At 33.7% G+C, this 22,184-nt stretch overlaps 4 protein-coding genes across 9 annotated transcripts in view; 2 read left to right on the top strand and 2 right to left on the bottom strand.

The window, feature by feature from the left end:
* Positions 1-633: 633 nt before the first annotated feature.
* LOC109603627 (tetraspanin-7-like) lies at positions 634-4,520 on the top strand. Of its 2 annotated transcripts, none has more exons than XM_049968139.1 (5): positions 634-888; positions 3,558-3,755; positions 3,814-3,969; positions 4,028-4,222; positions 4,275-4,520. In XM_049968139.1, exons 1-5 carry the CDS (start codon positions 829-831, stop codon positions 4,344-4,346), a joined length of 681 nt encoding a protein of 226 aa, XP_049824096.1. In that variant the 5' UTR covers positions 634-828; the 3' UTR covers positions 4,347-4,520. The 2 variants fall into 2 exon arrangements, with proteins under 2 accessions (XP_049824096.1, XP_049824095.1); XM_049968138.1 differs by lacking the exon at positions 634-888 and adding an exon at positions 2,295-2,709.
* A 2,320-nt stretch (positions 4,521-6,840) lies between these two features.
* Positions 6,841-17,100, top strand: LOC109603632 (CD151 antigen-like). The gene is made up of 5 exons (XM_020020125.2): positions 6,841-7,085; positions 16,012-16,200; positions 16,255-16,434; positions 16,491-16,685; positions 16,743-17,100. The coding sequence occupies exons 1-5, from the start codon at positions 7,026-7,028 to the stop codon at positions 16,815-16,817; spliced, it is 699 nt and encodes a 232-aa protein (XP_019875684.2). The 5' UTR covers positions 6,841-7,025; the 3' UTR covers positions 16,818-17,100.
* On the bottom strand, positions 9,155-11,074 carry LOC109603630 (epidermal growth factor-like protein). The gene is made up of 7 exons (XM_020020123.2): positions 10,849-11,074; positions 10,729-10,795; positions 10,325-10,480; positions 10,075-10,268; positions 9,611-9,828; positions 9,339-9,558; positions 9,155-9,287 (listed from the first exon to the last, which is right to left on the bottom strand). Exons 1-7 carry the CDS (start codon positions 10,980-10,982, stop codon positions 9,215-9,217), a joined length of 1,062 nt encoding a protein of 353 aa, XP_019875682.1. The 5' UTR covers positions 10,983-11,074; the 3' UTR covers positions 9,155-9,214.
* Positions 17,101-17,909: 809 nt separating the features above from the next.
* The window catches only part of LOC109603629 (nitric oxide synthase-like protein), a 79,828-nt gene continuing 75,553 nt past the window's right edge, over positions 17,910-22,184 (bottom strand). For 4 of the 5 annotated variants that reach the window (XM_020020120.2, XM_049968135.1, XM_020020119.2 and 1 more), the window contains 10 exons: positions 21,854-21,927; positions 20,781-20,955; positions 20,570-20,725; positions 20,282-20,516; positions 20,055-20,224; positions 19,086-19,296; positions 18,719-18,806; positions 18,390-18,657; positions 18,138-18,329; positions 17,910-18,065 (listed from right to left, as the gene is read on the bottom strand). In XM_020020120.2, coding sequence (XP_019875679.1) covers positions 17,958-18,065; positions 18,138-18,329; positions 18,390-18,657; positions 18,719-18,806; positions 19,086-19,296; positions 20,055-20,224; positions 20,282-20,516; positions 20,570-20,725; positions 20,781-20,955; positions 21,854-21,927 — 1,677 coding nt within the window. In that variant the 3' untranslated portion in view covers positions 17,910-17,957. Of the gene's footprint in view, positions 18,066-18,137; positions 18,330-18,389; positions 18,658-18,718; positions 18,807-19,085; positions 19,297-20,054; positions 20,225-20,281; positions 20,517-20,569; positions 20,726-20,780; positions 20,956-21,130; positions 21,284-21,853; positions 21,928-22,184 lie in introns of all 5 variants that reach the window. The other variant, XM_049968137.1, reaches the window with a different exon arrangement.

Consider the following 22,184-nt stretch of genomic DNA (forward strand, 5'->3'; position numbering starts at 1 on the left):
TCACATATCACAATAAAAACAAACCGATTAAACGACAATGTTGTTTAATTTACATGCTTTCAAATTTTATCAGGCATAAATAGAAAATTAATAAGTTCTTCTAAACGAATAAATATGAGGTATTCAGTATGAGATCACCGAGTGACATGACACTAATTGATTTTAATTTTTGGTGTGTGATGAGCGTAAGTTAATTAACGTTGAGGTCAGGGTTTATGGGCTGAAAATTAGCGCTGGAAAAATTGTTCACCCTAGGGTAAAAAAATATTCGATGCGCCCAATTAGGGAGGCTCAAAAAAGTCCAACCATTAAATAAAGTTTTAACTGCGGTTTAGAGAAAATAAAGAGTTACCTAATAAAATGGTTTTTTAATTTCTTCATTCATCCCTTACCTCTTAATGAAAGGGTTCATTGAGAAATTTACAAACTGGTACAACATTCTTAAGTTGTTTGTCCTCTACCATACAACTTTATTGTAAAATACAACAAATTATTGATAAGAATGTGCAGACTTGGATTTACCCACAATCAGAATTCTAAAGAAAGCAATCTGACCGGTCTCAAACTGACAACGCGCCGTTAATAATTAATTGATCATTAAAAATTGTTTGTACTGGCGATTCGAATTTAGTACTTCGCCTCTCTCTTGCATCACTGTGTATTTCTAGCAACAAAACTAAACTAGTTGTGGAAAGTACTGGGAGCCGTGCTTTTTTAAATTTAGACGCCAGTAGTATGTTGCAGTAGGAGTACAGATAAATATTTGCTCTGGAGTTTTATTAATAATATCGAAAGTGAGAGTGCTCTTTGGCGAAGAAAAAAAAAACAATGGGGTGCTCACATACCGCCTTGAAAATTATTAATGGGATTATAGCGGCATTTTTTGGGGTAAGCCAAACACGATAATTCACTTGCACTTTTTGCCCGAAGGGCAAACATAAAATCATTGTGTTTTGTCTAGATGTCGGTGTGTTTATTTATTGTCTGGTCGAAACCACTAGACATAAAGAGGTTCAATGGCAAATCTAGTGAACAAAACAAAACTGATTTTTATTTTTTAAATTGAGCAATTCTCAAGCACTAAAAATAGTTTTGGGCGCAGCAGGCTGTTTACATTTCAAATTTTATATCAAAACGATTTTTAAATAGCAATTTCTCATTTCTGTCCATCTTAAAGACCAATAATTTAATTGGAGAGTAAGTTGAGGACGCCCTAGTCCAATTGTTTCATTGACCAATTATGGGTTTATATAATTTTTAAACAATCTACATTAGAATGGCTTAATTTTAATATCTAGTTCTTTACCAATAGCTTATCAGGTAATAAAAATCTTTCTAACCTAATGTTAAGTTAACATTATTAACATCCTTAAGTAAACCCACGTACATCCAATTTAGACGTTGTTATGCCGACTGAAACATCATTCAATTTAATAAATATGGTCTTCAAGCCATTTTAGAGTAAAATTTATTTGACAAATTCACTTAAGTAACTAAAATATTAATTAAAATATTACCTTAACACAAAGAATTTGAAGCAAATCATCTTAGTTATCATCTTCTACATTATAATAAATCGAATATGGTACTTCGAATAGTTTTTCAAACCTGTTTGATGGATAATAAGAGATGACTTACATATTTATATGTACAAATAAACCCACATCCAATAAACATGTTTAGGTGCAGTCCAAAACATATTCTAAATTTGATTCTTTAATCTTAAATTTTTAAGAACATTAAAAAAAGCCATATTATCTAACTACCAATGATTGATTTGAATGAAACGTTGAAATAAATTAACTTCCGTCCTTGACCTTGGAAATGCAACCGTCCAGTTATTAGTAATGATGTTCGCATAATAAAGCCATAGACGAAGTTATCAAATCAACATATCGACGGTTTCGGTAGAATAAAGCGATTGTCTTGCAGAATTCAATTTGCACTGCATATAATACACCTTATGGTCAACAACTTTGCTCATGAATCTGAGTTGTTTAGAAAAACAGGAAACGTTTGAGACGTTACACTCAGAATACTAAATTATGAAGACTATTAGTTGTGACCTCACACAAATTTATGATATTTGGCGTCAGATCTGTTTAGTAATTATTGCTGTCTAAGGAGTGTTGTTTCTTCCACCGGTTATTACCAAAACAATCTGCTTCTAGTAGTACCGTTTCCTGAAATTTGAAGCCAATTTATAAACAAAGCAACGTTTTAATTACTGAGAGTCATAAACCCGTAAATTGAAGTATGTGGTTCCAAAAATCCTGCATTAAAATAGAATTGATTACAAAAGTCACAATCAAAAATATCTTATCCAGATTTATGTGCATAAAAATTATTTCATAACTTTTTTTTATTTTGAAGCATTAACCAACCGTCAGGTTCTGAACAGGTGACTTAAAAATTGAAACGGAAATTGCCAATAAACTGATTAATTAAAAATAAAACTATTCAGGACATCCCCTGAAAACATTGGCACGGTCCCCGATGAATCTACTAATTATAGTCTGCGTGCCGGTGTTGAGTCCCCAAATGCAAATCAGATTGCCGATCATCAGTCGTCGTTGGTGACGCCTTTCGGTCCAGACAGGCGGGCGTCGGGACGTCGTCGTCGACAAAACAGCCGTTATGTGTTGGGAGGGTGGTTCTGTGGAGCATTTTCTCAAATGCACCAGCGGCCTGCTGACGATCTATTATGCGGTGAGCTCGCAGGATCGGATCCCCAAAATACTTTCCGAGTTTTGTTCCACGTAGTTAGATGTTGAAGTCGCAACTGCAAGCAGTGTTTACTTAGAAAGAAGCGTCCTGTCCAAAAATTAAGACATAGAGGACCAAACATTGTGTCGAGATCTAGAATTTCTCATCTTCTATTTCAAAAATAACTGAGAACTAAATGGAATAAGTCAAAACTTATACACAAGTGTGACCCTTATTGTAATACCACATATCGATATCACAATACAAGTTTAAAGACTTTCTACCCTAATAAACCTTCTGACGTTTCACATGAATAAGTAGTTTTTAATGTTGTTATCTAAACACTGTAATTGTGTTACTTCTGCATAAGTTATATTTTGGTGTACCGCATTGATTAGAAACTTTTTTCAACGTTGCCATTTCATTAACAATGAAGTAAAGAAACGTTTTCTTCATTTAAACACATTAAATTCAGCAAAAGCATAGCATTGTTTGGCATGAGACTAAGAAAGAATCAATAATCTCTGTCCAGTTGTAAAAAAATGCCTGAGCATTTGGCTTGTGACTAGTTTTCCACTTGAAATCTAATTATAAAAACGTTATATTTAGCCTTCTTTATAGAAAATTACCCAACGTTTATAGTAATTATCCTGAGGATTGGCAGAAAATTGTACAAAAAAGGAAAGAACAACGTGCAGTTAAGGAAATAGCAATTTTATGATTATTTCTTTGAATTATTAAGACATCCTTAATTATGAAAATCAATAGGCCTATAAATTATTCTATTCCACGATACGTGAGCTAAAGTATTTCAACGAATAAAATATTTATGTTGGTGTCTTCATTTTCAGATAGTTGGTTTGGGTTTTATTCTTTTCGGTGGGTTTGGTACATTCCTCTTGTCGTTAGTGCATCATGTAAACACGCTAGAAAAGGAATTATTAACAGTACCATCGATTGTGTTTACTTTGGTGGGTATCATCTTGTTGTTCTTCGTCATCTTTGGATGCTGTGCTGTGTGTCGAGAGTCTCCTTGTTGCATCGAAACTGTACGTCACACCCGTTAATTAACTGCATATTTATATTGCAACAAATTATCGTTTTTAGTACTCCGTTGTGTTGATACTTCTTGCCATCCTTCAAATAGCCATGGGTGGCTACTTGATCTATAAATACGAAAACGTCAATTACATTGCAAACCTAAACCAAGTAATTGGAGCCGACTTGAACAGGATGAACGATTTGGACGTTGTGCAAGACTGGGTAAGTAAATCCATATTTCAGTTTTGAAATACGATAAACCTATCGAATTGCCTTCCAGCTGAGCTGTTGCGGAAGAGAATCCAAAGATGAATACGACGACAGCACCATTCCCAAAACATGTTGCGATGAAAATCTGGAATTCTGCACAAAATCCAGAGCTCACAACGAGGGTTGTCACGATGCTCTTTTAGAAATAACGTTCTTCTTTAATTATTACATCGCTTGGATCTCGATCGTTGTTGGTATTACCGAGGTAACACATTTTTCTTTTAACGAACAACGTGTACTGAGTGTTTCTCTTTCAGCTCATTGGTGCCATTTTTGGTTTTTGCGTCTCATGTGGAGTTTGGAGAAAGCAGTCCTTGTCGTGGGCGTAAATGTTCTCTTGCAATTTAAATCCTCTGTACAAGAAATATTTTTTAATACGTACTATAGTTTTTGTATGTATGTAGATAGATAAAAATGATGTATTTACGTGATGAACGAACAAATCTATGTATTATTGTTATTTTTATTTAAAATTATTTTAAATAAAAAATACTTAAATTGTGCTTATTAGCTTTATTTTTACCTTTCAAATGATTGTTAGGTTTAAGAAAATTGTCATTTTATATGATAAGGTTTGACATTATTAATGGTTAACAAAGATTCCCCTTAAATTTATTTAATTTAAGCTCTAAAAGTTATTTCCTAACATAAAAAAATAAAACAATAATATTTATTATTAAAATTATTCAAATACATAAATATTTAAAGACATATTCGAATATTTAAATTTCTTATTTTAAAATATTGGTGGAAAAAACAAATATTAATTAGTGCCTCCTTAAAAAATTATTTCCTGACATAAAATATTAAAATAATAATATTTAAACAAATCGTATTTTAAAAATTATTCAAATACATAAATATTTGAGGACATATTCGAATATTTAGTTAAACATCATTCGAATTCAGATTTTAGAAATGCAATTTTCTGTATTTTTTAATATTTTTTGTTCTTTTATAACTATAAATGAATTAATTTTATTTATATGGAATATCGAGGCCTTTTGATTTCGTGTAGTCTGCGTTGCATACAAGCGGGCGCAGTTTAAACGATATTTTCAGTAAAACCATATACATATTTCAGAATATATTTAAATAAATATACAATAAAATTCAAATTTAAACATTAAGATGCCATTTCAAATATTTTCTTATTTATAAAAATAGAATAGAATGATAAGGTGAAGTAGAAAATTGGTTGTTTCAAAATATTTTAATTTAGTTTCAACTTATTATATTTTAATATTTACTTTTCGAATGAGCAATTTTAGGATTTTGTTAGTGGTGGTTGAACACTAATTATTTCAACAATAAATTTAGTAGAAATCCTTTGTTAAACATTGTTTATATCAAATTAAATTTTATCATTTCTGGACAGACTTTGGAAATCCATTCTTGAAGTGACAAATCTATGTTTAAAATAATATCAGTTGTAAACAGAAAAGTTGAATTGAACTGATCATGTCAATTATTTACTTCATCCACAAGGTAAATTTGATATAAATAAATGTATACAGCTACATCTGTCATTACAGCTGATATCTGATCTATAAATTTAAATAATATGCAGTTTAAACTTTATTGACAAAAAAAATATGTAAAGTTTACAATATTTACAATAATAAATATGAGTGAGTAATATAAAAAAATATAAAATTAAGGAAAATCTTTTTTTTTTCAGACAATATTTTATTATTAGTTACACAAAATCTAAAATACTGAAAATATAATCTATGAAATTAAATTGTGCTAAATATTTAGAAACTTGTATATTTACGAAGTTATAAACTGATTATTTATAGAAATTAGTCAAAAACATACAGTGATTCACGTCGTATCAACTGAAATTATGGTGCATCTTCATATATTTTATTGTCCATGCAGTGTTGTAATGATTGTAATTTATAAATTCTATATAAACCCGAACGAATATGTGTATTCTCAAAATTAACAGTATCATTCGTTAAGGGGAAGAAATTCCTTAGAAAGTGACACGACACAGTTTTGTATGGTACAATAAACATCTATTTATTTAGTCCTAAGATATGGATATAGTGTTATAAGAGGTGGGAATAACAAATGCGTCAGAAAATGGGGAAAATGGAAAACATTTCTCGGTAGTTCATCCATTTTAATTACAAATTAATGACGGTATTATTTATTGAAAATGGCATAAACGTACAGTGATTCAGACTATATCAACTGAAATGTATATAATTTACAACTATAATGAAGAGTTGCAAAACTTTATTTTTATTATAATTTTTATACAAAACCTATGAGAATTGTGAAATTTAAAAATATTAAGGGGATGAATCCCTTATAAGAGTGTTGTAAGGTACGATAAGGGGTGGTAATAGTTCCAATAGATGTAATAAAATGAGGGAAGAGTTAAAAACATTCTTGGGTCTTCAAACTGGTATATTTTTTAAGTATTATATTAAAAAATATCTATGGTGATTCACACTGCACTAATTGAAATTGTCTATAGATTTGATTTTGCGCCCTGTATGGTAATTATAATTATAAAAGTTAGAGGGAGCCAATTTTAAAATATTGGTACCTTGTCACGCCACCACCAGGGGAATCACAGAAGCGTAACAAAATGGCGGAAGCGACGAAAACGAAAATTAATTAGCGGCTCTTCGTCACGTATTAAACCATCAGCAAACATTCGAACGTGCCCCCGTAGGGAGAGAAAGCGAAAAGAACGCACCACTCCTCGTACGCCGCAGCGGGCGCAGAGACCCGACCGCCGTGCGTAGCACCTCTCCTGTCCGATCTCCGTCGTCATTGCCATTCAACAAAAACAAAAAAACCAGTTTTACAACGCCGACCCGAACGCTACGTAAGAACTGCGACGGGCACACCGCACAGTCGAGCGGCGAACCGTATGTAGGTTAGACGAAGATCCAATTGACCAGTTACCAGCGTGTTCAACAGTTGTTGTTCGAAATAAATTAGTTACCGCCAGTTGATAACATTGTGTGCAGTTGGATAGCAGCGCGATGGGGTGTGCCACGGGGATCGTCAAGTACATCGTCTTCCTCGCCAACTTGGTCTTTGCGGTGAGTTTTTACCCTAGGAGCAACAGGTGCACAAGAATGGACGCGCCTCGTATTCGGGTTACTTCCTAATGATTTGTGTACATATGTTCTGCGTTGTGTCACGTTGTGGGCGTTAGTTGCACAAAAAAAAACGGGACGAACGCTCCGCTTCCTTTGTCAATTTGCTTATTGTCCGCACATGGATTATTTGTCTTCGATTTTTGATGTATCGATCTCTTGTTTATAATATTTGCAACGTCCGTCAGCATGATGGATATCGTCAGGTTCTATTTTTAGTTGGAAAGTCGGATTTGCATAAGACACAAAAAAGTGTGGCAACCCAACTTATTAGCACTATTTTTATTTGTCAAATGTTGTTTTTAAACGAAAATAGATCGGCAGATGAAGTCATCGGTGGTGACTTCAGCACATCTCCCGCACATTAAAACTACGATAAACAATAATTTAAAAGCCTCAAACAAACATAAATTTAATTGTGGGTCGAGAACTGTTCTCGTGTCCGTTATTATTTCTATTAGAAATCAATTTTGTTTATTAGATTAACCCACATTAAATTAAAAGACCCAAATCAAAGGTCATCATCATGTTACTAAAACAGACCGAATTTTGTAATTACTCATTGTTTTTTTAATACTTTGATTTGTAACAACAACGAATTTCTTCCTTCAACAATAATATTGGATGAAGCAATGACGAATTGTAAGTAAATCTTGTTATTTGGTAAAATTCCTTTCCTAATCAGATCAGATGTGACCTAATGGACCTACAGAATGGAAGAACTTTTCAACAATTTTAAAGATACTAAACTCAAGTAAATATTATTGCCAATAACATTGAATAGACTATAAAACTGACTCGTATATTGTGGTACTAAAAGTTGACATCATAAACCTTGATTCATTCTGTTTGAGAATAATCATTAGGTAAACCTGTGACCTTTTTTTGGGGACGCCACTGATACAAATAGTCGAACAAGTTTATTGCCAGGGTCAATTCAGGGTAGAGGGGAACTCATAAAGGTTAAATTCATCAAATTCTTTTTTTTTTTGGTTATTATGAATAATATTTTCACATGATGAATAATTTTAAAAGTTATGACTTTTTATTCGTTTCAGTGAGTAACATCCGTGCCCGATTCAGAAATTACCTTTTCATTGTTAATTTAAACCAATTTCATTTATGGTTACTTACTTAATTAGTCGATTGATTGGAAGGAAATGTTGAAAGTGCTATAATTGAAAGTTATATTTAAATACTTCCTCCATAATATTAATAGTTTAATAACTCGAACAAATGTGGAAAGTGCGTTTTTTCTTTCACCTAACAGACACAATAATTACAAAAAAATAGTCCAATTTACTCCACAAGTATGCATAATTAAACTGCAATAACTGAAGCTTTTGTTATAGAAATGTTACTGGTGAGATTTTACTTCACTCTGGAATCTGAATCCTGTTTTAGGGGAGATCCCACTTCAAGTACCCTTCAAAATCTGAAACTGGTTTATTTCCACAAATTCCGCAATTTTAAATTGAATTGTTTCCTGACACACTACGTATAAACAAAGTTTCCCAATTTAAAAATAGTTTCAGATATAAATAGTTGATCTCCCAGAAGGCCTATTTGTTAATTTTGAAACACCTGGGGATAGAATGCTAGATTGTATTCTGTACAATTGTTGCGACGTTCCTGTATGTGTCAAATGGCGTAATTGTAATGACTAAAGTAGATAAAAAGTTAATAGCCTTTGAAAATTGACGGCAATGCACATTAAACATCATTACTGCATTGTTATTTGACTTGTTACTGTTTCAGGCCTTTAAAATTACACTGATTCATTTTTCTATCACAATAAAATCACAAATTTACAGTTTGTATTGGTATAAACAAAGAAGACGAGGAATCACAGGAAACATGTGATCCATTTTAAGACCCGTAAATTTTAATAGGAAATATTATACTTGTGTAGTGTCGTCACGAATTGCTCAAAAACTAAACACGCATAAATTGAACATTTCCGGGGATCACATTGTACTTTACGCAGTATGACATTGAATCACAACACCAACAACGTTTACACAAGTTTTTATTGATTATGGAGTAACATGTGGAGATACAATTGCGTAAGTTTAATCAAACTGAACTGGAATGAGTTCGTAGTGGATGTCGGAGAAAATAGACCTCCTCAATCTTCGAATGCATCTGTAAAAGTCAACGTCAGGAAGAGTCATTAATCTAACGGATATGACTAACCTGTTGCTTCCTCTGCCTTCCTTGATAAACCCGGGATTGCAGATGCAAAAGTTGGGAGACGCACAAACTCCGTTGTCACATCCTCCTGGACAATGTGCCACGCATTTATTGCCCGAGCTCCTCGGGTCCTGGATGTAGCCCTTCTTGCAGGTGCAAGTGTCCGGTCCGGTACAGTCGGCGTTCAGACAAGGAAGTGAGCAGTGGGGCTGGCAAATCGACCCTAAAACTCATCATTGAAGGCCCACTTTTAAACAATTAAGAATGTCCACAACCTGACTGGTCTAGGGACCATTTCGGTGGGCAAGAGCATGTGTTGGGTGCCGTGCATTCCCCGTGGACGCAACCTCTTGGGCAATCCGGCACGCAGGAGCCCCCGACCTGTTTGTAGCCCTTGGCACAGGAACATTGGTTGGGACCGACGCATTGGCCGTTGCCGCAGCCACCTTCGCAGTGGTAGCCGCATTGGTTGGTGTTTTGGTCCAAGCTAAATCTGGCGATTAAGAAAGTAGTTTCGTTATTGTTTGTAATGGGATGTTGCGTTAGTAATGTACACAAAATAAAAAGTTTTATGTTGGAAAATAACGCATGTTTCGTCAATATTTACCAACCAACAGACATGCTGATTTCACAGAACCGTGTATTGGTTCGTTTTAATTGTAAACACATTAATACTTGTAAAAAATTAGCAATTCGCTGTTAATTAGTTGACTGAACAAACAAGCTGATCATTTCTTACCCTGGCTTACATCGACACACGTCTGCACCCACGCATTCGCCTCCAATTCCGCAACCGTTCTTACAAACTGGGTTGCAGAACTTTCCGGATCTGTCCAAAATGAAGCCGTAGTTGCAGGAGCACACGCCGTTGGTGGTGCAAATTCCGTTCTTGCAGCCGATGGGGCAAGTGGGGATGCATTTGTTCAAAGATTCCTGCTCACAATAAATTATTTCATCTATAATTATGAGTACGAAAGAGGTTGAAATACCTGAATAAAGCCCTTCTTGCACGTGCAGACGTTTGGTGCGGTGCAGTTACCATTTTCACACCCGTTTTCGCAGATTGGCTGACACTCGTAGTGGTGGTGCGGTTTCCTTTCCCAACCAGAACAGCATATATCTATTCTGCTGAGTCCAGCTCTGGACTAGAACAGGTAAATTGATATTTATTGCTCCTACCGTTTAAATGGAGTTTAGTGTAAATCGATTGCTTTGGCCGTGAAAACGTACTGGACTTCTATAAACATGGAAATTATACCACACAATCTAGCAACTAAATCTACAGTCACGACATTACAGGTGGTTGTTTAACCTTGACTTTTTTCTCAGGAGAGGACACAAATATGGAATGATGAAAAATTAATGATCAATGTTTTAAAATGAAGGTCCTTACGCCATTTCCTCTAGGAATATTATGTCCCAATTTGGCTCTATCGGCCGGATGGATCAGGTCCAGGGTTCTGGAAAGGACAGTTAGAAGTAAACTGCAGTTTAGGATCAGTTGCCTACTTACGGTACTTCCAGGGAGCAAATTCCAGCTCTGGATCCGTTTCCTGAGGGGCCAGTCACTGCACTTTGGGCAACACCTGACACCACAATAAGTAACATCAGTGAGCCAAGCATGTTGTTCACCGTGAACAACGCCATGTTGATACTAAAAATTGCTTGTAGTTAATTTCTAGTTAAATACTTTTAATCTGAAGTGTGGGCGATTGTGCGGATCCGTATGTGTTTCATCGAAGGGTTGGCAGATGAATGTTTTAAGACGTAGATATGTTAAATTTGACTGATAACTTAACGGTACTAGTCGTTAATAGTTTTAAATCGTGACTGATAATGATGGGTGATAACCCAAAAAGAAATTTGTGAAATAAAAATAAATAAGTTTATTAATCATATCTGTCTAAAATATGATAGTGGCAACAAACATTCAAATGGAGGCTTCCTAATCTGTGTTGATGGTTGTAATTTAAATTTCTAGAAAAGAATTGTGTGTGAAGTGCATGTTAACCCGTGTATTCTTGCAATTACGGATGTTATTTCCGATTTGTCTTCTTTTATCGCAATTCTTTTATCAGAAATAATTAGTACTCGTAATTGGAATCAACAAAGCTTTCGATATAAAAAAACAGTTACTCTCTCTCTCCACTCTTTTAATCATTTCCTAACAAAAACTATTTGAAACGCACGCCATAATACCTGAAATAAATAGCAAACGCCCGAAAGAAATTTTATTTCTCATGTCGTGAAAGAAAGTTTGGTAAATTATGTGGGCAAGAAACTTTACATACTAGTTCAAACTGAAGCGCAGTGCTGTAATTTAAACAATGAAACGGTGTCGTGTAACCTATAAAGGCTAATATTGTACCACTGTTTGTTATTCTGTGCACTCTCCTAAAAACAGTGTGTACTCGTTGGGTTTGTGTATAATTAAACTACAACACCCACAACCGCCGCTACTATGTTAAAGCATTTTAACGAGCCCATTTTCTAACACAGATCGGGGCTAACGAATGACATGGAGTCAATTAACGACTGGTTTCTAATTAAATACCTAAACTTAATCTTGATACGATGACAAACGGTGTCTTACCGATCGAATTGTATCGAAAATAAAAACAATGGATCTGTTAGTTCTTTCTTTAAGTGCCGTTAGGCCTGGTGTTGAGAGCATGAAACTCGCCAGTGGGATCGTGTTACATTTCAAGGGCAACAAACCGTTTTAAAATAAAGGCACATTGTGGTCACAGGAGCATGATACTATACGAATTCTAAAAGTGTATCGTGTTTGTCTCGTCATCATCTAATTTCAGCCATTTTTTGACCTCAATCAATCTTTTCCAGTTGGAGGTGGTCGTTTTTTATCCAGAGTTGACAAATTTTTTACTATGTAGTGTGGATGGATTTAATGGATTTTTGGGAACACATTTTATATAGATACAACATACACACACATGTTTGGGTCTAAATAATAATAAAAAATGCTAATAATGAACTATTTTTACTATAATATAACTATTTTTATTATAATGTTAAAACTTTAAAATTTTCAAACCTATAACGTAAACCTCCGTAATTTTATTGTAAAAATTGTTAATGTACTGATTTTTATAATGTTAAATTACTAAAACCAACCTAACTTAACCTAACCTAATCTCACTAATTAGCAATTCATTTCTCATGAGTGAAAAAGGATTCTTATTATTAGACATTTATTCTTACTAGATTTTATAATATCTAATATTAGTGTTAAGAATCTATACATTCTAAATTCACTTCTCATTTGTGACAAAGTATCATTATTTTAGAAAAAAATTCTTTAAAAGCAAATTATTGAAAATATTGGACCTAACCTAACCTCGCTAATGAGCAATTCTCTTCTCAAGAATTAGAAGGGTTACTTATTGCAAAGAGAAGTGATTAAAAACAACCTTATTGATATTATAATATCAATATCAAGAATCAATACTTGATAGTTTACATGATAAATAAATGAATATCTTAAGGTTGCTGAGTTCAGAAGTGCTCCAGGAGAATTGTTTGGTCCAAGAGTGCTGATAAACCTGAAGGTTTAAATTTAGTGTTTACATATTTTGATAAGTTAAATGACTTAACCTAACATAGCTTAATTCAACTTAACTTCACCAAGGAGAAATTCACTTTTCATTTACGACAAAGGATCATTATTTTAGAGAAAAAATGCTCTTCTCATAAATGAAAAGGGATGTTTATTAAAGAGAAAAATTATTAAAAACGACTTTACCAAAGTGATAATAATTAATATTAGTATTAAGAATCAATACTTAATAGTTCAGAAGTGTTTTATGAGAAATGTTTGCAATGTTTTTGATAACCTAAGGTTAAATGACTTAACCTAACCCGGCTTAATTCAACTTAATTTTACTAATGTGAACTTCACTTCTCATTTATGACAAAGGATGATTAATTCAGAGAAAAATTGTTTAAAAACAAGTGATTAGGATGTTGAATTTAATCTAACCTCGCTAATGAGTAATTCCGTTCTCACGAATGAGATGGGATTCTTATAAAGATTATTATATACAACTTTACCAAAGTGTCAATAAACAATATTTGACAGTTCACTTAATAAATAAATAAATATATTCTTAATGCTGCTGTGTTCAGAAATGCAAGAGAAATGTTAGGACCAAGGATGATGATGATGACCAGAAGGTTTAAACTTGGAGTTAGGATGTCGAACCTAACCTAACCTTGCTAATGAGAGACAGGAAAATTATTAAAAACAACTTTATCAAAGTTTCAGTATTAATATTAGTGTCCAGCTACAATATTTGATAGTTTACATAATAATAAATAAATAAATAAATATCTTTTTAGGGTTGCTGGGTTGAGAAGTGCTTCAGGAGAACATGCTCCAAAAGTGCTGACAATGACCTGAAGGTTCAAACTTGGTGTTTATATATTTTGACAAAGTTTATATCAATTAACTGGTTCTGGTGAACGTGCCAATTGTAATTCATAAGTGTAATTGTTATTATTTTTATCATCTCATATTGCTAATTTCTTGTTTACCATAAAAAACATGTTAAACAAGGTTGGCGTGTAAAAATAGCATTGTAATAAATAATCTCAATAGCCGGAAAAACATTGTTGATATAATTATTTTTAAAATAAATGCGTCCTTTAAATTTAATTTGTTGCAACCTTGCTGAATTCGACATCTCCATTTTGCCCTCAGTAAAAGTGACTTGTCAATACATCAATTTACAGTCACGGTTTCGTATCATTTCCGCCCTTAACAGGAAATCTTTCGAAATCAACGACACTTTCGACTTCTGCAGACCATTTCGAATCAATTTAGTCGACGCTAGTTGCACTTAAAAATAGAGTTGTTTTGCTAGACGTAATAAAAAGGAAAATTTAACACAACAATCGATACACAATGTTTGAAGTGACCTCTAATGTAGATGGAACATTATGTATTCCACCCGCGACTTATGTATCATTTGTTGTACGGTCAAAAATCATTGTTACCGCAAACGGTATTGCACCGACATTGGCCCATTATTTTCAGTCTTAATTGTCTACGTGACAATAACGCAAACGACAAGTGATTGCACAATGGGATTTCATACACATTAACCAGAGTCATGACTAAGTTATCGAAGTGAATAATTTTTAATTAAAACTACTTTTTGATTGCTTCCCGAATTTATTTGAACTTTGAACAACATTTCCAAGAACGTTATCACCAACGAATAATTATAATTTAATTAATATGCATGTGCCAAATAAATACACGGAGCAAATAAAACCAAATCGGTGAAAATAAGATTATAGGAAACGCAGCTTCCTCAGATCTAAACTTACTTTTAAGTTTCGCATACGTGGAAACGGATGCGGGATTTAATTGCCGCCCAGATCCAAGGTAAATTAAATAGATATGCATAATTGCCTTATTACGTAAAAAGGTTGTTACCATACAATTGCCATTTAAATTCTAACGTATCTTTAAAAAAGCGAACGTTCAATTTGCATTCAAGCAGACCTGATTTGTACAAAAGCATTGAAAGGAAAATTCTTACGGTTTTAATTAGAAAAACAAATTAATGCGGCGGTGTAAAATTGAATTTAACACAATACTATAAATAAATCATGACCACCTTGTGTTCGTTCGAAGGAACGCGGTGAGTCAACTGGGAAGCACAATTTTAATTGCGTTAAAAAAGATCACTATTGGACAATGTTTATGAGACATTGGCAGATAAACTAATTAAGTGAGAAGTCCCAGTTCGATTTAGTTAAACAATGAAATACTTTAATGCTCATTTTTTATTTTTCTTATGGATGTGTGGGTTGGTTTTGATGACTCAAATTAAATATAAAGTTTTCATCACGGTACTCGTCTCCATTTGAATTTTAAATGTCAAATGTTGCCTACTTTAGATGGCACAAATAATATTTACTGAAGATATAATTTCAAAACACGGAACTGTTGAATAAATAAATTTTTGCACATATTTGAGGAGATTATCTAAGTCACAGCTTATATAACTGAGTTACTTTATGATGACTTTATTCTAGTTTGGATTACGTCACTTTGATTATGTAGGTTACTTGAATAGACCAAATGTGTTGATCTTTTTTCGGATTGTATTTCTTGTGCAAACTTCCAAGCTTCAAATTTCTGAAATTATGAGGATACATCATTATAATGTTAAATAAATATAAAATAGAAACCATCATGAATCATAATGAAGGAGAACTAATAACCTCAAGTTGTCGTTTGAACCGGAACAAAGTTAAACACTAAAATTGATAATGTTTATGGAATATGAGGGTCCAAATTATCATTTACACTGTATTCACAATGGAAACACCGATTAAAATGCCGTAGGTGTTTTAATTGAATGTTACAAGGTAATATTCTAAAACTTTGTTGAATACTAATAAGGTGCAAGATAGTTTATTAATATCACCTTACATTCATCCTTCATATTTCTGTATTTACTATTATAAGGTCGCAATTGCAAAATTGCATTTCTTGTCGAATTGAGACAGATAAGGTTTCACATGAAATTTATTTCTGTAAGCTTGATTGATTAATTGCAACAACTATTGGTTTTATTCTAAGAATTAAAATTGATCATTGAAAATACAACAAAATTACTAAACGTTAATATATTTTTTTCAGTTGGCCGGTTTGGCTTTGGTAATCATAGGATGTCTCTATAAATTCAACTATAGCGACATCACCAAAGCTTTGCCATCCGACTTTGGACTTGCACCTATACTATTCATCATCATAGGCGCCATAGTCTTCATCACAGCCTTCTTTGGATGCTGCGGTGCTGTCAGAGAGAGCACTTGCATGCTTACAACAGTAAGTTGACGTTAATTATTTGTAACCCAATATCTAATATCCCTTAATTTTTAGTACGCCATCATTCTGTTGACAATCTTCATCATCCAAGTGGCGATAGGAGTATACGCCTTCATCCAGATTAAGGACACGTACGCCCTCCAGAAGTCCATCACCCAAAACTACAGGAAAACGTTCGACGAAAGGCACCACATCAGAGAGGCCAACGAGACCGTCCAGGCCACCCAAAGCTGGGTAAGATAATTAATTATTAAAATCAAAAATTCGTCTGTTCAATACACGTGTTTTAGTTGCACTGCTGCGGTGTCGACGGTCCTGACGACTGGAATCACATTCCACCGACCTGCTGCTCAAACAACAACGTCCATTGCAGCAGAGCCTCTCCCGACTTGTACCAGAATGGTTGCGCAACACAAATCTTTGACTTGCTGCAGAAGAGCACTAAAGTTATTGGCGGTGTTGCCATCGGTATCGCTGCAGTAGAAGTAAGATAACGTCGTTTTTCTGTGCGTGTTAGAGATATTAATTTGACATGTTTGCAGATTCTCGGTGCCGTCTTCGGTTTGTGCTTATCGAGTTCGATAAGGAACCACTACAGAAGAAACATTTACGCCTAGAATATGCCTTAATATGAGAGACATGAATATGAAAAGTAGAGAAGATATATTTTTGTTAAAATAAACAAACCAAGATGTATTATAATCTGAGATGTTATATAACGAATGATTTTTGTTTTTGTTTACTGCACATGTTTACCTTTTTTAAATTTAGATATTATAAATGATATGTTAGTTTGAAAGTTTTTATAATATTTATTTAATAATAATCAGTGTTAAATTTTATATTTAAATTTACTTGTTACTATAGATTCTTATAAGAATAAATACTTATTTAAGACGATTTTCGGTTTTATTTTGAAAAAAGGTCTATACAGGATGACACCCACATTTAGGAGATTGTATGTTTTTTGCGATAAAAGTTTTCCCCTGAGAAATAAACTTGACATGTCTTTGGATTTTATCGAAAACTTCTGTATCCTGTATATTACCGATTGTTTATGTGTAAATGTTGCTACTAAATTACAATTAATTTGAATTGTTATTTAATAAAATAATTTGATTGGTTCATAGGTAATAAAACGACTAATTCATTTCACAAGTTCTTTTTATTTCATCATTTAAAATTAGTTATATTGAATATACATAAATTCGATGATTATCCATTTTAAATTTACAACAACAAGAGATATAATATAGAAGCATTTAAAATCACAATGTTAGTTATTAGTAGATAAAAGATTATACAACATGATCACATTCAAATTTTCAAAATGTTTATTTTAATTTTAATTAGTGCTAGAATTCAATCCGTAACAGTGTCAATAAATTTATGCGTGTTAAAGTTGAAAATTATCAATAATCTATAAATAATTTCTTGTAGTTATATACATTGTTTAAATATATCAAGAAAGTTGACAATTTGAAATTTAACACAATTCTGCAGGTTACGCGATATCTAACGTCATTATTAAGTACTTTAACATTTAATAGTTCTCTAATCTTTGGGGCTTGCGCCTCCTGACCAGAGATGTCGCCACCTGCGTCAGACTTGAAACGCAGTTTGAAATTGTTACGCTCTATCTATTTTACCCGCTCATTCAATTCTATATTTTGATTATTCATTTTGAGATGCATAGTTTAAAATCGTCCTATAGAAATATACGGTTTATTGTAATTTTATTATAAAAAATCGAAATGTTAAGGTTCCGATGCCATCCTGATCCTTGCCGACTCTCTCGATCTGTTGTGGACTTCTGCTGTTCTAAGTGTAATTCCGAATATGTCTTCGTGGTAGCGGTTTTCATCCTTTAAAAATGTTAATATTTAAACATCCATCATAAAATTAATAAATTAGTTTTATAATAAATCGGTACTCACTCTTAAAGACAGCATATAATTTTGAACCTGCTGATCTGTCATGCCTCCATACTTTTGAATAATAGATTTCAGCGTTTGATACACATGCTCAGCCATTGTGCAATCACCACAGACATAAAAGTGACCTTTTTCAATCACCAAAAATCGATAGATTTCTGCAGCCTCGTTTTGGGCCAAATTCTGGACATAAGTCTACAGGAAAAAAAAAACAAATTGAAAACAACTTGAAACATTAATTTGTGACATTATTACCTTTGGAATGTTGGGTTCTCTGGAAAGCGCCAAAAATACTCTGTCGAGGACTCCCGCATTTTGCATCTGAACCTTCTCTTCCTTGTAAAGATCCATATCCTTGGTTCTGCATCCGAAGAACAGCCACATCTTACCAACTTTCTGTTGGTTCTGTTTCATGAGTGCATATCTGTGTTGCCAGAAGGATCGGAATGGCGCAATACCTGTTCCTGGGCCCACCAGGATAACAGGTCTTGATATATCATTTGGTAGATAGAAACTAGGAGCACTGCAATAAAAAAATTAATTAGTATAAGTATATTTTGTATCATAAGATAAGAATGACAGACCTTCTGACGAAGAGACACACTTCTTCTCCTTCCGGAATGTCTTGAAGATAATTGGAACATACTCCATGGTGTATTGGACCTTCACCATCTATAATAATAATAATAATAACAAAAATATTATGATTTCATTAAAACAACTAAACAATATTCGAGTCTTGTATATATTTAGTAAGGTAATCAAACTCCGTGTTGTTGAATGCTTGTTTGAACATCACCTGTAAATATTGATCCTCAAACTGTCCAACCTTTAATACACGGAATTAATCCACTTAAAATATCAAGTTTAGGGCGTGATTTACACACAAGTTTTACTTGTTATCAGCATCGTGATTCCCCAACCTATATAGGACGTAACACAATTTCTTACCTTGTGTTCTGTAAACCACGACAGCAACAGTCAAATGAAGTTGGTTGGGATTTAAGGCTGGACTGGACGAAATTGAATAAAATCTTGGTTGCAGGATGCTCAGTTGGGCGAGCAAAAGTGGAGCGTAGGGAGCAATTGAAGGGAACTCCTCTAGGACTTCCAGCAGGTTCGGGAAGCGCCAGTGTCTCCAGTCTTCGTAAGCTGCGGAATCCTAAAACAATTGTTCGAAAATTAGACACAAGGAAATTAAAAGTAACATCAAAATATTAATTCCAGGCCTTAATGTTTCACAATTTCCAGAAGCATTTAACGTTACATTTGGAATGTTTAAGATATACGAATTAATGAATTCTTCATAGAAATTAAAGTTTTATGTTTTAATTTCAACAAAAATATACGTATTTTATTTGTTTGTCTTGAATAAAGGAATTCGGCGGAATAGTCTATTCCACTTTATGAATTTCCCCAACGGAAATATTTAGTATTTAACAAGAATTTAGTTTAAAACCCATGGAGAAATATCACCGTTTGGCCAGCAATAAAACTGTTAAATAAAAAACTATTCTTGCGGAAATGATCATACGAGGCAGTTAAATTTTGTGCACAATTGAAATTTTACTTTTGTACGGAACAACTGTGGATTTCGCATTGAATATGGTTATTTCCGTTAATAGGTATTTCATTTTGGATCGCGTGTAATCGCTTCCCTTTGCCATTTGTGTTTTATGTTTACCGCAAAAATGGCGAGCATAAACGGTCCTGTTGAATGCTGAAAGTGGGACATAAAAGAGCTAAATGATACTGAAGAGATATCATTGTTCTGCTTTCTTTTATTCCTTGCAGTGACACAATTTTAACAAATTGTAGAATTGCAGGATTTTTAACGACTTTATCTATACATTCCAAATTAAATATTTAAAGAAGTCCTAACAGAAAAATTAATGTGAATTCAGTAAATAGTTGACTCACTGTAGCTAGAGTGTTGAGTTTTCTTTGATCTTCTTCATCGGTGGCAATTGCGGCAAACTGCTCCAACAGGTTTGGAGACGGAGGGGTTGTGATGTCCAAGTATCTGGATAGAAGCTCCCTTACAGAGCTGCGTGGCAATCTTTCGTGTGCCGTCCAAGTTTTAACAACACCTTAAATTCCAACACAAACGATTAGGATAAAACCATTCAATCGAAATGAACTATTACCATTTGAAGTGTGACTCTCGCTTTGAATTTGCAATTCCACTGGAGCGTCCGGGTCAGTGACTCCTTTAAGTCTGGTTATGATTTTGTCAACAATTTCCGGCCTATTGACTGCGAAAACTCCCACGTGATCGCCGGGTTTGTACAACAAATAGTTGTCGAATTCCAATAACAAAGTTGCTTTAGGCGAGTTCTCGCCATGCAAATTTGTTCTTCTTATTAGCGGTAACGCGGAAACCTGAACGTAAACTTAACTTGTAGATGATGTTTATGTTATGATTATATTATTACCTTTTTGTTATGGCACTTCTGTAGGCCGGAAGTCAATTTATCAACTTTAGCTTCAACAAATCTGACGGTCTGTGCAGTCAGTGACTGACTTTGTAAAGTGATGGTGGCTTCGAGGAATGTGTCGTCGTCGTCCAAACAAAACGTTTCGCAAGCAACCTGTGTAGATGTTTAACGTTAGCGTTGGAAGAAACGATGAAGTTTTGTGGCTTACTTTGAAAATTTGCGGAGCCCACTTCCTGAATGCCTGTTCCTGACCGCACATTTCGTCTCCAGTGGCCAGTTTCAGGAGTCGCTCCCCGCCCAGTTCGCCAAGCAAATTATCCACGTATTTGCCAAAAGCGCAGAAGTTTGGATAAGCGCTCGAACCAAGACCAAACACAGCAAACCTATTTAAACATTCATTGTTAATTTTTCTGACCACAACACACACAAATTACAACAAAATCTTCAAGCAAACAAAACAAATTACAAATAAGCCACCTGTGGAAAAATAACAAACTAAACAAATGGACAAATAAAAAAAAACTGCCTCCAATATAAACCATCCAACCTGGATATTACCTGACGTTGCTCAACGGTCCAAATGTATCCTCCAGGAGGGGCTCACTTACGGAGCCCCTCAACGAATCTAGGCGATCCAATTTTTTATTTGTTGTATTGATTTCGCTTTGGCTGTTCGCCTTAATGAAAGACTTTGATGTCGCCATTGCCATACTGGGTGTTAAGCAGCAGGGGAATAAAAAACATTGTGTTAAGATTTTGTGTCCACACAACATAGGGAACACTCTTTCCAATAATATATACTATTGTGTATTTGCATAAATATTCTATTAACATGGAAAACACTAATAAATTCCCTTTGTTCAGAATACTTTGAAGTTAAACATACATTGAATGTTGAATGTGTGTCATACAAAACAGGATAAAACCCAATAAAAATGTAAATTCAATTTATCTATAACATTGTATTGAATACATGCTATTTTTGTATTAATTGGGTGAAATTAATTTATTCATATGGCAACTATCTTGTGGCATATGTAAAACAAGCCATTGAAAGATAAAAGCCACACAGACACTGGTATGCCCGTTGTTCCCTTCACCAGATAAGCTTGTGAAAGCATATAGAAAAGCACGTTTATATGGAGAACAAATGGTCAGGATACTATAGTACATCCCAGTGTTACTGGTTGGATAAAAACGAAATTTGCAGACAAATGATTATAATAAAATGTTACTGTATTATAATATTTTTAAGTTGGGTTTGGTGTTAATGAATCTTACCTAAGTTTAGTAGGGTCACCATTTGAAATTCCATTTTCGTTCATTTTCAAAGTATACAAATTTTTCGCAAATTCCTGCAACAAAATTGTTTACTTTATTAGCTGTAATTTGTAAATGGATGTTTGACTTATGACACAGAATGGTGTTTGGTCTATCCAGTAATTCAATTTTTGTTAACCACTAAATAAATAAAAGTATGTAAATGTCTGAATTATAAATAAATAGCTCGAATGTACATAGTCGGTTTGGAGGCTCAATAATGCTAATGATCAAAGTTTGTTAATGGATAATTACCACCTCTATTTATATTTTAGTTACGCAGTTCCAGTTA

The sequence above is a fragment of the Aethina tumida genome, chromosome 5, assembly GCF_024364675.1.
Source record: "Aethina tumida isolate Nest 87 chromosome 5, icAetTumi1.1, whole genome shotgun sequence".
Taxonomy (NCBI): domain Eukaryota; kingdom Metazoa; phylum Arthropoda; class Insecta; order Coleoptera; family Nitidulidae; genus Aethina; species Aethina tumida.